Here is a 17,313-nt window from a genome sequence, read left to right on the forward strand (position 1 = left end):
CATAGCATTGTTGGGGTTTTAGTTAAGCAGGAGTGAGTACAGTCCGAGGATCGAGAACAAGTTTTCATTCACTGAATGCAGAGTGCATATTTAGTAGCCAAACTTAACTTTTAAAATCATTACAGTCGGGTAAATCAATTATGGTCATGGGAAATACTGTTAAAAGTTTAAGCAGTGAGGTTCAAATTAACAAGATAATTTTTGCTTAGAGCCAGAGCAGGCAAACTTTTGAAAATGACATTAAAGAGAATATTTCAAGGTAAAGTATTTGTGATAGTTATAAGTACAATAATTTTTTACTTGAAAAGGTTTTATCACTATTTTTAATAGCTTGGGTTAAAAAAGAATGAATTATGGGGCAGTCTAATTGAGGGCATGAAAATAAGCTAAATAGTTTGAAGTATAAGTATGAAATAATGAATGGATATTTTAGGGAGCTATTTTTTGAAATTTTAAAATAAGAGTAGCTCTGAAGTAAAAGCCAGTGTAGTTGTATCCCACAAGAGAACTAAAACTGCTTTGAAAGACTACTGAAAAATACGTGGGTGGCAGATGGTAGGAGCCAGGTTTTACTGTTGGAGTTAGAGGTTATAGGTAGGAGGGAAGGGAGCCATGGGTTACATTTGAGGACATCAGTAAGAACTAATGTATAGATATAAATGGATATATACATTTGTATAGGAACAAATGGTTGCATATATTTGTATCCATACAATTGGGTAGATACAGAAATAAGTATAATGATTTAGTACATGGGCTAATATCCATACATGTATTTTCTAGCTTTTCCTGCTGAGTAGTCCTATCAAGGGACATGCCACCATTCAGAGGGTATTTCTAGTACCATTTTCCAGTTAAAGAACCAATCCTTAGAGAAATGGCTGATTCTAAGGTTAAGGCAGGGGATATCTGAGATGAGCCTGAGATATTTTGTAGTGCCAGAAAATGAGGAACAAAAACACCCCACAGTGATGAAGACAGAGGGACTTAGGAGCCAACTGAGAGCTCTCAATGACCAAAGCTTGCACTAATTGGAACAAAAAATATAGTAGTGGATTATATAAGTATAAAATAAATATTCATGAATCTGTGGATGGTAGCTAAATGAGTAAATAAGTAATAAAGATAAATCTCTGATACAGAAAAATTCAAAAAATGTATGTACATACTCCCTCAAAAAAGTGAAAATTAACTCCCTGCCCTGTGAGTGCTGTGTTTAATGACTTGTTTCCAAAGAGGAGTATGGAAAGCGGGGAGCAGGTGTAACTTTGCAGTGTGGTAACTTGGCAGACACTATCTCAGGTGATAAGTGGAACATCATCGGGTGTAAGGCATGTGCCTTGGATATGTGATGAAAATGGCACTTTGGGCTTTTAGGGCTTAGGGGACAAATGTTTAGATTATGAGACACTTCTGGGCCTATCATAGAACTCCAGGAGATAATTGATCAGCAGATATCCCGACCTTTTCTTTGAGGTCCTTCTTCAGAGTATTAACTAAAAGGAACTCAATTTATGTGTATATCCTGGACTACTAATGTTACTGTATTGATGTTACTTTTTATATATAACTCTCACACCATGGAGTATATAACATAGTGCATGTACATAGTAGGCATTCTATGAATGTTTGATGGAACATTGTATATAGATACCATGGCAGGCTTTGTAGGAACGTGTATAAGAAACCTGACTCTCCTTCAAGGTTCAAGAAATGGGAACACTGAGTTAGATTGGGAAAATAGGTTATTGCCACTGGAATTTCTTGGCAGTTGAAAAGAATCAGGTTGATGGATATTAGGTAATTTTGAATTATGAATTTAAAAATGACTTTTAAAGACTTCTCCATTCTGAAAGTTGATGATACTTACCTGACTGGATTGTCCCGGCAGAATATTTTTTGGAAGACTGTATTCAGATGACCCACTTTATTCCTCCACCAAAGGACAAGAAGAAGAAGGAAAAGGATGATGATTGTGGTGAGGAGGAGGATGTAAGTGAATTTCATGGAGACTTTATTATGGGCAGATTGTTGTTACAGAGAAGAGAATGGATTTTAGTAAATATACACAATTAAGTTAGCATTACAGAAAACTTTATAAACTGAGCATGATGTCTGTCTATGAGTTGATGGCATTCCAAAAAGGTTCATACTACGAGTTAAATAATATCTGGTAAAAATGTCAAAAAGAAAAAGAAGAGAAACAGTAAGATGTTTAAAGTGACTCACAACACGTGTGTCACTAACTGGTAGAAAGGCATAATCTTGTGCCCCACCCCAGATCTGCTGAGTCAAAATCTACATTTTCACCAGATGTTCAGGTGACCCAGTAACCAAGGTAAACAAAAATGTGTTGTAACAATGTTCTCATTACTGAAGGTTTGTCATTGATTCTAAGGCAGACTTCTTAGAAAAGACTGACCACTTTTAGAAATAGATGAAAGTGATCAAATCCCTGACTGCAGGACACTCATTTAAAAACTAAAGAACTTCCTATTTGGTATGCAGTGAACCTGGGAATTACATGGGAGGCACACTGTGTGTATATAAAGTAGTTACGTGGGCCCAGCCAGCATGGCTCAGTAGTTAAGCATCCACTTATTAACCAGGAGGTCACAGTTTGATTCCCAGTCAGGGCACACGCCTGAGTTGCAGGTTCAATCCCCAGTGTGGGGCCTGCAGGAGACAGCCAATTAATGGTTCTCATCATTAATGTTTCTCTATCTCTACCTCTCCCTTCCTCTCTGAAATCAATTTTTAAAAAGTATATTTTTAAAACAATAGTTATATTGTAATTGATTCAGAGAATCATGAGCAGTTCATTAATCAGTAGGGAAAATATTTTAGAAAAACCAAGAGTTTATGGTTAGTCATAAGAAAGAAATATGTTCAGTAGGAGGAGCCATTAGAAGTTCAGAGTCAAATGTTAAGTTTGTACTTGTATTTTAGTCATGTCCTGTGGGAAATATTGGTTAGTACTTAAATCAACATGCCATAGGTTCTACCCTTTTGGAAATTAAATTTCTTCTGTATGCCAGAAAAGACTAATTAGGTTTAATTGATAAGATTATGTGTCATTGGAATATTAAGAGCAGACATAGGAGACTTAATCTCATGAGCTGTGGTAATTTAGACAGTCTCAAATATGTCTCCTTCTTGTAGGCAAATTGCAACCTGATCTGTGGTGATGAGTATGGTCCAGAAACAAGAATGAGCATGGCTCAACTGAATGAAAAAGAAACTTCTTTTGAGCTCATTGAAGCTCTGCTTAAGTACATTGAGACCCTCAATGTTCCTGGTGCTGTGTTGGTCTTTCTGCCTGGCTGGAATTTAATTTGTACTATGCAGAAACATTTGGAAATGAATGCACATTTTGGTATGTATCTTTGAACTGTTGCATATATGAAAGTGAAAGTGAATTTTTCTGCTTGTGCCCTAACCAGTATATAAAAACAAAATTTAGTGTGTCCATTTTTATATAACAGCTAGAGGCCCAGTGCATGAAATTTGTGCACTGGGTGGCAGGGGGAGGGGGAGAGTACCCTCAACCCAGCCTGTACCCTCTCCAATCCGGACCTCTTCGGGGATGTCTGATTGTCAATTTAGGCCCTATCCACAGCCTGATTGCCCCTAACTGCCCCCTCTCTCCCTGCCAGCCTAGTTTCCCCATGCAGCTTGCTGTTGGTTGTTACTATGACTGCATCCCAGATAATTTGCATATTCCTCTATTAGTATACATGTGCATAATGTATAGCATTTTTAAACTAGGCTCCTATTTTTAAACCTTAACCTTTCTGTATTGTTATAGGAAACCATAGGTATCAGATTCTGCCTCTACATTCTCAGATTCCTCGAGAAGAACAGCGCAAAGTATTTGACCCAGTACCAGTTGGCGTAACTAAGGTAAACAATGAACATTACAGTTATGGGGTTGTGAATGTCATAGATATTAAACAAATGTTACTGGTCTTCAAAGAGCTATTAAAAAAAACTAATCTGTCTAAATTGAGGGGAAAGGTGATATTCTTTCCAAGTTTAGTAAGCTTTTCATTAACTAGTCAATGGCTAAATGATCAAATTCCTGAAGTGTAATTTTTCTTTGTCATTTTGTTACAGGTTATTTTGTCCACAAATATTGCTGAGACAAGCATTACTATAAATGACGTTGTTTATGTCATTGACTCCTGCAAGTAAGTTCACAAGGAACCTATTTGCCTGGAATAAATCTTTAGAATGTAGTTTAAGTTCCTGTGTTCTTAACCATCAAATCACTGTGTATTTATATATACTAGCAGTAAACTAATAATGTCTCTTGGTTTTTTATCATCACAAATCAGTTATGGGAGAAAGTGACAAAGCTTAGCACTGTTAATTTCTGACTGATTCCACTGCTCTTATCTGTAGATGTTTTGTTGGCTACTTCAAGGAAAATTAACATCTGTTTTGTATATAAAGACAATCAGTATTTAGTACATGACAAATATACTACCTGTAGGACACTCCATTTTAGAATTAAAAGACTTCATATTTAGTATGAAATGAGTCTGAGAGATACATAGGATGGCATTGTGTATAGATTAAGTACTTACGGTAATTGATACACAAGACAAAAAGTCAAAGTTTGGTTATATCTGGCCAGCTGTGCCCAAGACTTTTCTATATAGTCTCTCTGCCTATCTGACAATTGAAAAAGATTTGCAAATGCCCAGTTTAGGGTTTGGTGAGTAGTGTGCAGCTTCTCTGTGCCAGTCCCAATCATTTAGTGCTAGCCACCTATTTGTAACATTGAAGGGTTCAGGGTTGTATAGGATTTAGAAGGATACTACTGGTGAGGTCATGAGAAGTGCCCCATATTCTGTTTTTAGTACATGACTTTTAGATCAAAGATAGTGTAGATCATCTAATTGTTCACTTATATTTATATAACAGATATACTTAAATGCTTTACATTTATTTATTCATTTAATATTTATATTTAAAAACCCTATGAGATAGGTGATGGTATTACACTCATTTTCAGATTAGGAAAATGAGGCACAGTATAGGTTAGTCACTTAGCCAAGATCATGTAGCTGGTAGTGGCACATGTGTGTTACATTGCCTTTTAGTAAGTTGACAGGAGATGTAGTCAAATTTTTACTGGTGCTGTTCACAAATAGACATCACATGTAGGTGTGGCCATCTGGAACTCATCCCCCACTTAGAATAATAATAGTTACATATTGGTAGTTCACATGAGTCTTAGAATTAACTACTCTGTGCTACGTAGGCAGAAGGTGAAGCTATTCACTGCTCACAACAATATGACAAACTACGCGACAGTATGGGCATCCAAAACAAACCTGGAGCAACGGAAAGGACGAGCTGGCCGAGTACGCCCGGGCTTCTGCTTTCACCTCTGTAGCCGAGCTCGTTTTGAGAGGTGAGACCAAATATAGAATAAAGATGGATGTTGTTTTTAACCCTCTATAGACTCTTTCCTCCTTTCCCTCATCCCTCTTTTTCTTCTCTCTGCCACAAATTTAATGAAATCCGTGCATAAATGCCCCCAGTTAACTATATTGGAGGAGACTTAGCTTGGATGACAAGATTGCAGTCAGAATGAAAGAAATCACAGATTGATTGTCAGTGGTGGCATGTTAGATACTGGTTTACTTATAAGCATTTAAAAGGAGAATATATGGACATTAATTTTGGTTTCTGCATAGCTTTATCACTTTGGGATTGTTGATATTTATAGAATGATTAACTTTCTGAAAAATGTGAAAGTAATATTTTGTAAATATTCTATAAATAGAATATTTCTCGTGTGTGTGTCATGTCCATATCCCCCCCCCCCCCCCCTTAGCGCATCACCTGTTTCATGATCTCCTCATCTGTCTGAGAAATAGAGGCCATTATTTAGATAAAGAAACTAAAGCTTTAAAAAGTTTAGCTGACTGCTCCAGGACTGAAGTCCAAGTCTGTTTATACCTTGAGCATTTCCATTTATAATACACTAATGGGCTGGTGGACTGGATACCCCCTCCATGGTCCCTCACCCGTCAGCTGCACCTAGGGCAGGGGTCTTCAAACTACGGCCCGCTGGCCACATGCGGCCCGCAGAGGAGTCTGATCTGGCCTGCCAGGTTTTTTGGGCAGTGAGCGCAGCCGAGGTGTTACAGTAGGAATTAGTAGTTCATATAGTCCGGCCCTCCAGCTCTCTGAGGGACCGTGATCTGGCCCCCACTTTAAAAAGTTTGAGGACCCCTGACCTAGGGCAACACTGTAGCTCAAAGGGAGTCTACAGTGTAAGGGGTCCCTTGCGAGGCTTGGCATGCTGGGATTAGGACAAAACTTGCTCTCATATCGCCCAAGGGGTCCTGGACAGGGGGAGGACACTCTGTAAAGTTGCTGTCCCTTGGCAGCTCCTGTGTTGAGCTTCTGCTGCCTGGTGGTCAGTGTACGTCATACCTACACGCCAGCCAGCCAGTTGCTTAGCCCATATATATATAGATGGCCTTTTAGGGAATGTTTGTGGATGGTATTTAATAGTTAAAAATATCCTTATAGCTCTGAATTACAGACTTAACACATTGTGGGCTGATCACGAGCATTCTCATGTTTTCATATTACACAGTGTTTTATATAAATGTTAAATGCATGCCTTAAAATGAAATAGCCATTGCATTTTGAAGTTACTTATTACATGTTCTTACAAGCTAATATCTTTTTAATGTATGATGCTTTGTAAAACATTTTTTGTACTCATTCAGTAGAAACTTATCTGGCCACTGGGTAAAGCTATCAATAAAACTACTGGTGTGCAATGTGTTAAGACATGTATTTAGTTGTATATTTCTGGAGATACATGTGGTGTGTATTAGTTGTAACCAGGGGATTTGTGTGCATATATTTATGATAGTAAAATATTATGAGACAGATAAATTTAGGTAACCAGATGTACATAATGCACTGAAGAAAAACTAGAGAGGCTTTAGTTTGCCTTTATACTGGTACCTTATGGCTTTGCAGTAATTTTGAATGTGGGTTTATTTTAGCATCAGAAGTTAACTCAGGAGACTGCCTGTGATATTTGGATAAGTTCTTTTAAAAGGTTAGATTACCCCTTGAACTGAAACAAGTACTGTACTCTTAACATCTTAGAGTAAAGCATCTACTAATTAGTAATGCATGAATAGACCTACAATGAGTGTTTTTGTTATTTTCTCTGTAGGATGAGGAATGAATATGCTATATAGGCATTTGTATAAACTTATTTAAGCTGTTTTGTCAGTACTATTGGAATCATCTCTAATGGTTCCTATTGATCTTCATCATGAACAGTTCATAGGGAATAAGCCTGGATTAGAAGTGTAGAGACCTGGGTTTTAATACTATTTGTGCCTAATATATTTTATGAACGTAAGCATTTACTCTCTTTAGTTCTCTTTTTATAAAATGAAATTAAGTTACTTGGCCGTTTTGTGTCTGTTTCCTCAGTTGTTAAAGAAAGATAGTACACTACCTAGCCAATAAGATTTGTTCAAGAATAAAATTAGTTAATAATGTAAAATACTGGGAACAGTGCTTGGCACATAGTAAGTTCTCAATAGATGTTAGCTATTGTTATTAGTATTAATTTGTAATTTATTTAAATTTTAAAGGTTAAGATGTAAGGTCTTTTCAGTGGCACTAAAATCGTATGGACAAGGAAGAGGTTGTGAGAAAATGTCAGTATTAGCCCACATCATCACAAAAGGTCTTGTTACTGTTTTTAGCCTATGTTTGCCAGCAGACGGGAACTAAGATGCCATAGGTGGGGTTATAACAGTTTGGGATAGTTTTTTCATTCTTCACTCCCAGGTGCAAAAGCTATCTGACCCTGTAAGTACAGTCATAGTCATAAGTCCCTCCTCAACCAGTTTAGAGAGTCTTGTCCAGTGACAGTTTTTGCAGTAAATATAAAACATTCTTTGATAATTGTAAAAGAATGAGGGAAGTGCAGTTCCATATTCCTAATTACCTGCAAAGATTTTATTATATAAATGTGTGTATATGGAAAGGAGGATGGTTATTTTATGTTTGTTTTCTCTTAGACTCGAAACCCACATGACACCAGAGATGTTCCGAACACCACTACATGAAATTGCTTTGAGCATAAAACTTCTGCGTCTGGGAGGAATTGGCCAATTTTTGGCCAAGGCAATTGAACCTCCACCTTTGGATGCTGTAATTGAAGCAGAGCACACTCTTAGAGGTACCTATAAATAGACCTACCTGGCATATGTGAATTATATCACCTGTCTTGTTCTCAAAGTAACACTTAACAATGAATCAAAAAGAAAATACAGTCCTCAGGACTCTGATGCTAAGGCTTACAGTGTTGTCTTATGTGCTTAGTATTATCAGGATTAACAATGAGTAACATGAGGTAAAACAGAGTTAATGTCTTATTTTTGGGGGGAAATGGAGAAAAAGCAAGATGTTACCTCTTAACCAATATTTAACAATCAAAACATCAATAACTCATGATACTAAATATTTTATGTACATCTTTTGGAACACCTATTTTTTCTAATCACACTTCTGATTGAGTATAGTGGAAAAATAAGGGTATTGGAGCTGAGTCTAGTCCTCATCTGTGTAAACCTCAGACTTGTTCTCAATATATTTTTCTCAGAATTATCAATAGATGATATCAGACTTTGGCACATAGGTACTTTTAATATTTATTACTATATTTATAGACTTCTCATGGATTATTCAGTTTTACAACCTACCAGGCCTAATTCTAGTATATCTTCATAAGAGGTGCTCCAGGATTTTTGAGTGAAGAAAGTTGTTGGCTGGTGCTGGCAGCTGGCTTGACAAGTGATAAAAACTCAAGTGCACTTTTCTAATCTTAATCTATAAAGAAATGTTTCATCTTTGTCTAGGTTAAAGGGTGTTCATTACTGTTTCTGCTCACAAAGAAATATCTTCCCACAGAGCTTGATGCATTAGATGTCAATGATGAGTTGACTCCTCTGGGCCGAATCCTGGCTAAACTCCCCATTGAGCCTCGTTTTGGCAAAATGATGATAATGGGATGTATTTTCTAGTAAGTACTTTGTTTTATTGCTGATAGTTAAATGGCAGGATAGTTTCAAAATCTTATTCCCCTCCCGTTAAAAACAGGATGGGCTTAGATAGAAAAACTGAACATTTTTAAGTAGGCAAGTGGCATACTTTAGACACTGAAAGAAGTATAAAGTGAGAACAAATAGTAGATGGACATCTGGACACAACTCGCTGGGGAAAGAGCGCTGGTTTCTTAGAAGGCACAGCTCGGGAGGTTGGTTAACTGTAATTGTCCCTGAAAGAGAAATAGCATTAGATAAAACGATATGCTTTATTAGAAGTATTGAAGATTAAGAGATTTGATAAAATGGGTAAGAGAGTATAGGAAAGGAAAACTAGACACTAATTAGTCATTATTTATGATAAATATGCATTCATTCATATCCGAGCTCATTATTCTTTCCTGTTCTGCTTCGGGAGGGAGCAGCTGTAAAGTTCTTTGTTAAGCCAATTTCAGTGCTAATAAAGCAGTGTCATAGCCAGTCAAGACGCTGACCCACAGTTTACTGTCTGAGGTGCTGGAACAAGAAAGAATGAGACTGACTTTTCCTGTCTCCATTTCAGTGTGGGAGATGCTATCTGTACCATCTCCGCAGCCACCTGCTTTCCTGAGCCTTTCATCAATGAAGGAAAGCGACTGGGCTATGTCCATCGAAATTTTGCTGGAACCAGATTTTCTGATCATGTGGCCCTTCTATCGGTGTTCCAAGCTTGGGATGATGCTAGGTATGGATTTGAAAGAGCATAGTTGTAAGGTTTGGGTGAACTGTCTCTAGTTTCTAATCTGTATCTAATTCCCTGGGCTTTTAAAATAACTCTTATTTTAGAATGGGTGGAGAAGAAGCCGAGATACGTTTTTGTGAGCACAAAAGACTCAATATGGCTACACTAAGAATGACCTGGGAAGCCAAAGTTCAGCTCAAAGAGATTCTGATCAATTCTGGATTTCCAGAAGGTAAGACACATCTGGAGGGAATATTTGTAGTGCACACTATCAGTGCAGTCTCAGCTTCTCACTTTGACCCTGTGCTTTCTGTGTTCCAGCTATTCTTTGAATTATGGTGGGAATCAGTTTTTCACATTAGTACAGAACAGTCATTTTATTTTATTTTTTTATATTATTTTATTGTTGTTAATCCTCACCCAAGGATATTTTTCCACTGTTTTTTTTGTTTTGTTTTTTTAGAAAGTGTGAGGGAGGGGGAGAGAGAGAAAGAAACATCTATGTGAGAGAGACACATCGACTGATTGCCTCCCACACTTGCCCTGACTAGGGTTGGGATGAAGCCTGCAATCTAGGTATGTGCTCTTGACAGGAATTGAACCCGGAACCTTTTAGTCTGTGAGCTCTATCCACTGAGCCAAATGGCCAGGGCAGTTCAGTGATTTTTAAAAGGAAGCAAAAGGTTAGGATGCTCAAATAATAATGTAAACTATAGATGATTGAAAAATTGTAGTACTTTGGGGAATTTTTAAAAAAATAAATATTTTATTGATTTTTTACAAAGGAAGGGAGAGAGAAAGAGAGTTAGAAACATCGACCAGCTGCCTCCTGCACACCCCCTACTGGGGATGTGCCCGCAACCAAGGTACATGCCCTTGACCAGAATCGAACCCGGGACCTTTCAGTCCGCAGACCAACACTCTACCACTGTGCCAAACCGGTTTTGGGGAATTTTAAAACATTTTGTGAAGAACACTGGTTTAGCTCTCATTACTCTGAGAATTGAGTGGTGTGCTGAATAACCTGAAATAGTGGCTAATGAAGAGATTCATCAATGTGTCCATGTCTTTATTCTTAGACATGAAGTAAACTCTACCATGTTACATTTTAAGTTACTTTAAGGTTTTTAGTGTGTAGACACAAGAGGACTTTGTGATGTGATGTAGAAAAAGTAATCCAGCTATCTTCTCTTGATATGAAGTTGAGCTATTGTACTTTTCTCCCCCAGCTAGATTAATAACCAGAATTATTTCTTAAATCATTGAGAACTGAAACCCAGAGTAGGACCTGGTAGAACCTGGTGGGCAAGATGACAAATTTCAAAAGGGTATGATCTAACCAAAGTAGTTCTCTTCTGCTGTGAAGTGACTAAATTTATAATTTTTTAAAATTGAATTCTAAGGAAAGGGAAAATGCATTTTTTATATGATAGAATCTTCCACAATGGTCTTGTATGCAGATATTATTATTCATTTTATCAATGAAGAAATGGCACAGAAGTTTAATCTACTTGTTCAAGTTCATTCAGTTAGGAGGTTTTAAGACCAGAAATCAGGTGTTTCTAGAACAAACTATCTGTGCTGTGGACCCTTCAAATGATGGTGAAGTCCTCAGAGTATAATCTGGAATAGGGAACATCCTTCTCATTCCAGTGTGTGCCCTTGGATCATCACTTGTCTGTCCAGAAGAACCATCTATTTAAGACCATCAGAAGGAATACTTTGGTCCTGCCAGTGTCTTATTCAGAGAGTAGAGAATTGTTTTGGGGTGTGTGTGTGTGTGTGTGTGTGTGTGTGTGTAAGTAATCATCCCAAGCTTATCTTGTGGTTGAGTGTATAAGATTCATAAGACGTTTTAGTTCTCTTAATGTGGATACTCAGCAGAATTTTTTCTTGAACTTAATCTGGGTGTAATAGTTTCAGGAAGAGAAGTTAGGCAGGTTGTTTGAAAAAGGGGTTGCAGAGTCATTTCTCATTATGCTCTTAAGTAGTTTATATGCTATGTAAGGTTTAGCCAAATATCTGATTTTTTTTTTTTTTTTTTTTTACTCCATTCCTCTTAACAGACTGTTTGTTGACACAAGTGTTTACTAACACTGGACCAGATAATAACTTAGATGTTGTTATCTCTCTTCTGGCTTTTGGCGTGTACCCCAACGTGTGCTATCATAAGGAAAAAAGAAAGATTCTCACCACTGAAGGGCGTAATGCACTTATCCACAAGTCATCTGTTAATTGTCCTTTTAGCAGCCAAGACGTGAAGTACCCATCTCCCTTCTTTGTATTTGGTGAAAAGGTAAGAAAAGATTAGTTAGAAAAGTTTAGGTTTAAAATTTAAATTATCTTTACTTATTAATGTGCCGTGGGAACAGGAGTTTTAATTTTTGAAGCATTGTTCATTATCATTAATAGCAGTTGATCGGCAGTTGGCATGTCAACTCTTGTCTCTTTCTTGATCTGCAGATTCGAACCCGGGCTATCTCTGCTAAAGGAATGACCTTAGTCACCCCTCTGCAGCTGCTGCTCTTTGCCTCCAAGAAAGTCCAGTCTGATGGGCAGATTGTGCTTATAGATGACTGGTACGGATTTTCAAATAACAACTCCAGAGTCAGTTTTGAGAATTGTGAGATGTGATAAAATCAGTTGCTGATCTAACTTAATTATAAAACAACTAATGGCAAAACTTGGTGGCACCAAAGGTTCTTTATAACTTTGTCATTCTCTTTATTCCCTTTCTATGTTGATAGTATTGCTTATACTTGTAATAAGTCTTAAATCGACTATAGCAGTAAGAGGAGCAAATGCATTAGGCATCTATCACCATGAATACCACACTAAGGAATTAGAATCACACCGGAACATGGGTACCTCTTTTATGTACTCTCTGTATACTTTGGTTAGAGACTGAGAGTAAGTAAATAGTATGCATGATAGACTTTATGGTTTGCAACTCCTGCCAATAGCTAGCAATGAATTTTAGGACATTAATGTAGATTTTTATTCTTCATACCTGTGTTTGCCTAAATTGCTGAGGGTCATGTGGGGGACATTATAGTAATTGAAAGTATTGGTACCTGGTAAGAAGTTAAATTTATTTCATCACTTGCTGTGTGTGAAGTTGAGAGAGATAATAGTCTTATGTCTCTTCCTCTAATTTTTCATCATTTTTCTCTACTTTAGGATCAGGCTGCAAATATCTCATGAAGCTGCTGCCTGTATCACTGCTCTCCGTGCAGCCATGGAGGCTCTGGTGGTTGAGGTGACCAAGCAGCCCAGTATCATCAGCCAGCTGGACCCTGTAAATGAACGTATGCTGAACACAATCCGCCAGATCTCTAGGCCCTCAGCTGCTGGTATCAACCTTATGATTGGCGGACCACGGTGAGTACCACAGTAACTTCTCTGTGAACTAAGCAGAGAACAGTAATCTTGCACAGTATCTGTGAAGCGCAATCCAACAAGGTATGCCTTCTGTGTAGAGTCCATGGTGACTCACATGATAAAGTGACAGAACCTAGTCAGTCTTCTTTCCACAGTATTGTTTTGCCATCTCCAAAGAAAAAAATGATGGTGCTGGGTTAAACTGCTCTGCTTCAAATGAAAAGCATCAGGGTTTATCTTATGGAAGTAAGTAGAAGAACATGGAAATAGAAGTGTGGGATTTCTTTTAAATGTTTAATTTCCTTTTCACCTTTTAAATATTTCTTTGCCCACAGCTTTTTATTTGCAAACAGCTAATGTCTACAGAAAAGAATAGGATAGTGAGCACCCATATAGTCTCTCTCTTTCTTTTTTTTTTTTTTTTTTTTAATATATATTTTATTGATTTTACACAGAGAGGAATTGAGAGGGATAGAGAGTTAGAAACGTCAATGAGAGAGATACATCGACCAGCTGCCTCTTGCACATCCCCTACTGGGATGTGCCTGCAACCAAGGTACGTGCCCTTGACCGGAATCGAACCTGGGACCTTTCAGTCCGCAGACCGACGTTCTATCCACTGAGCCAAACCAGTTTCGGCCCATATAGTCTCTTAATTTAGGATCACTAATGGTTAGAATTCTGTGACACTTGCTTTTGTGTATATATTACTTCTTTAGCTTACATAATCATTTGTTATTAAGTTGCAGGCATTGTGACATTTTACACCAGTATACTCCATATAACTTTTAAAAACATAACTATAATACCACAGTCATACCACAAAAATCTTGTTATAATAACAGTAATATACAAACTAAAATCTTATAAAATGAATTTTTTCTAGTTGTAAGCTACTAGTGGCCCAGTGCACAAAATTTGTGCACAGAGGCAGGGGGGGGAGTTTACTCAACCCAGCCTGCACACTCTAATCGGGGATCCCTTGTGGGATGTCTTGACTGCTGGTTTAAGCCCAATCCCACAGGAGTTCACTCATACACAGATTTTTAAAAATAAATACATAGCCTTCCAGATCCCCAGGTTTCGTATCTAATTATTCAACCAGCTGCAATCGAAAACAGTATTTATAATCAGTAGTTGAGAATCTGCAGATGCAAATGGCTAACTATTCATTGTTCTGTGCCATTTTCTATAAGGGAGTTGAGCATCTACAGATTTGGGTATCTTTTTTTTGTCCTAATACAAATCCACCTAGATACTGAGGGACACCTGAAGTTTGAGGGGGGGATTTCAAAGTTACATGTGCTTTGACTGTATTGGGGGTCAATACCCCTTACCCCAACATTCTTCAAGGGTCATTTATACTTGGTCCTCCCAACAGGTCACATGTACAGAAGAATTATTGAGGAGACTCTTCAAAAATAAATCTGGAAAAAAAAGGGTCATATGCAGATACAAATGCAGTTATCGATATTTAGAAGAGGAGTGATTACTTTTGGCAGGAAGGGGTAGTAATCAAGGGTGCTTCAGAGATAATCTCAGTGAAGGACAAAAGTCCAGAAACTGGAAAGGATGGGATAAATGTAAGACCCAGTTTAGGATGTATTGATATGATGGAGCCCCGGATTATAATAGGTTTGAAATGGGAAAATAAACAGCTTTGCAGAAAAATCAGTAGGAATTGGTGATGGATTGAAATAGGGAGATTGCAGTGCAGCGATGGCATGACAATAGATCCTGGCCACATCCTGACTGGGCCCACTGCTGAACTGGTAATGCTAGTCTCAAAGCTGCATGGGAGGAATAGCTGTTTGGAGTGTTGTTGGTGAGACATGATTTCTGCAATTTCCCATTAACCCTCGTATTGTTTGCCACATGAAACATAATCTGGCGTAAACAGATTACCCAGACATTTTCAAAAACATTTCAGAGTTAATGCAGGAAAATATTTGGTTGATAAAGATCAAATAATTCATTCCCAACTCCAGGGACCTCTTCCTAACATATTATTGCTTCATTAGAATCCTATATAATTGAACTGAGTGAAAATGAACTGTCTTTAAAGTTGTAATGCTATACTGCCAAAATGGAAGATCTTTGAGAATGAACTATAAAGAGCTTTAGAAAAACAGATGGTTACGGTTGATGCCTCCTCCTGTAACAGAGTCTGAGTAGCATATGTATTTCATTTCAGTTTGTACTTATGCGTTTTATTCCCTTTATGTGTTGTTACATTCTCAAATATGCCTAATGTTTGTATTTTGTGACTAGTTGAGAAGTATTGAGGATCCTTTGCTAAAGTGGTGGCTTTGTGCTTTTCGTAGGTATGGAGATGGTCCACGTCCTCCCAAGATGGCCCGATATGACAATGGAAGTGGATATAGAAGGGGAGGCTCTAGTTACGGAGGTGGAGGCTATGGCACCGGAGGCTACGGCACCGGAGGCTACGGCACCGGAGGCTACAGAGGTGGCGGCTATGGCAGTGGCTATGGTGGTGGCTCCAACTCCTACCGGGGAGGCTATGGTGGAGGGGGAGGCTATGGCAGAGGTGGAGGCTATGGTGGAGGGGGCGGCTATGGTGGAGGGGGAGGCTTTGGTGGAGGGGGAGGCTATAGAGGAGGTTCCCGAGGGGGCTTTAGAGGTGGTATGGGAGGAGACTATGGTGGTGGAGGGGGCTACCGAGGATCTGGGGGATTCCAGAGAGGAGGGGGCAGAGGGGGTTATGGGGGTGGCTACTTTGGGCAAAGAAGAGGGGGTGGTGGCTATTAAAGCTTGGTTATGTTGGGGCCTATGCATAGACGGTAAACAAAAAATGCATGCTACCTATTTTCCCAAGTTGTTTATTTGCTGTTAATAAGTAAACCCATTTTTCACCTATTCTGTGGTTCATTTTAGTTTAAGGAAACCAAGCATATAGACACATTAGTGATTTTGTTTATATTATGTAAAATATAACAATCTATTATAAAAATACCGGTTTGTATTTTTTTCTTTAAGAAGTAAAGATTTGCCTTAAAATTAACTTGATATTTTCTTGACTTTCGTTTAATACAATACAAAATAAAATATTACACCAAATACAGGCAATATAATTATTGATCTTAGACAGAATAACTTTACAATGCCAGTTATATGTTAGTTTAAAACATTAGAGGACAAACTACTGTTTCAAAAGTACATCGAGTGATATTATCATTTGTAGTAGAATAATTAGCCTTGGAGTGGAGTTCTCTCTCTAGCAACAAACACTTGCCAGTACACTATTCACGTAGACCTCTGCATCTGAGTAAGACTACTAACCTAGGTAGGCCTGAGCATTTGGCTTTTTCCTGTTTCATTTTTTGAAAAACCTAAGGCATTATCAGCATTATCTTTTCTAAGTTATTTTACAGTGTAAAAATTAATAATTTTAATTAGAATTTAAAACGCACAAAACTCTTTGAATAAAGTTTATATTTAGGCAAATTTTTTGCTTTCTGGTTATAACCATTAAATTTATAAGATAATATACATTCAGTTCCCAACTTGGGTGTCTCAACTTGCTCTACTAATCATAGCATCTCTTGTACCTTGTGCTGTTGAGGACCAATAACTGATTCTAGTTCATAAACTGAAAAGTGGTTCTAGTGATATGTCTTCCATTCTGCACTTCAAATGAGGCTGTGCCCTCCTGCTGCTGGCAAGGCAATGAAGGAGATCTCCACTCCACTGCCCTGTCCCCTACAGAAGGCACTACCTTTCCATCCACACCAAGGCCACTCCTAATCTCGATCTGTCTTCTTCATCTCTAGGATCCTAGCATTTCCATCCCCAGCAACTGTAATGAAATGTCCTTCCAAGTCCTGGATCATAAATCTTATTTCAGTCTTTTGCATAGGCAGAGACTATTTGACAGTTCCTAGTTGGCAATACACAGTACAACATAGGAAGTAATGGTTACTAAGACCCAGTACCTGTATTCTAAGAAATTTATAGTGGGAAAGCCTTGTGTGCACACATGGGAAGGACAACAGAAATACAGAACCATCTCTCCTTGAGGTACTAAATTAAATTTCTTTTAAATGTACAAAAGAGCTGAGACCGGTTTGGCTCAGTGGATAGAGCGTC

General features: G+C 38.0%; 1 protein-coding gene across 3 annotated transcripts in view; it reads left to right on the top strand.

Annotated features, from left to right (window-relative positions):
* DHX9 (DExH-box helicase 9) overlaps window positions 1–16,228 on the top strand; it is a 46,183-nt gene extending 29,955 nt beyond the window's left edge. For 2 of the 3 annotated variants that reach the window (XM_084866568.1, XM_084866570.1), the window contains 13 exons: window positions 1,892–1,992; window positions 3,163–3,376; window positions 3,809–3,903; window positions 4,117–4,190; window positions 5,270–5,422; window positions 8,079–8,239; window positions 8,971–9,082; window positions 9,667–9,828; window positions 9,930–10,057; window positions 11,892–12,121; window positions 12,289–12,404; window positions 13,006–13,206; window positions 15,531–16,228. In XM_084866568.1, the coding sequence (XP_084722694.1) occupies window positions 1,892–1,992; window positions 3,163–3,376; window positions 3,809–3,903; window positions 4,117–4,190; window positions 5,270–5,422; window positions 8,079–8,239; window positions 8,971–9,082; window positions 9,667–9,828; window positions 9,930–10,057; window positions 11,892–12,121; window positions 12,289–12,404; window positions 13,006–13,206; window positions 15,531–15,975 (2,192 nt within the window). In that variant the 3' untranslated portion in view covers window positions 15,976–16,228. The remainder of the gene's footprint in view (window positions 1–1,891; window positions 1,993–3,162; window positions 3,377–3,808; window positions 3,904–4,116; window positions 4,191–5,269; window positions 5,423–8,078; window positions 8,240–8,970; window positions 9,083–9,666; window positions 9,829–9,929; window positions 10,058–11,891; window positions 12,122–12,288; window positions 12,405–13,005; window positions 13,207–15,530) is intronic. The other variant, XM_084866569.1, reaches the window with a different exon arrangement.
* Window positions 16,229–17,313: the final 1,085 nt, after the last annotated feature.

Source organism: Pipistrellus hanaki, assembly GCF_964339955.1.
Source record: "Pipistrellus hanaki genome assembly, chromosome: 18".
NCBI lineage: Eukaryota > Metazoa > Chordata > Mammalia > Chiroptera > Vespertilionidae > Pipistrellus > Pipistrellus hanaki.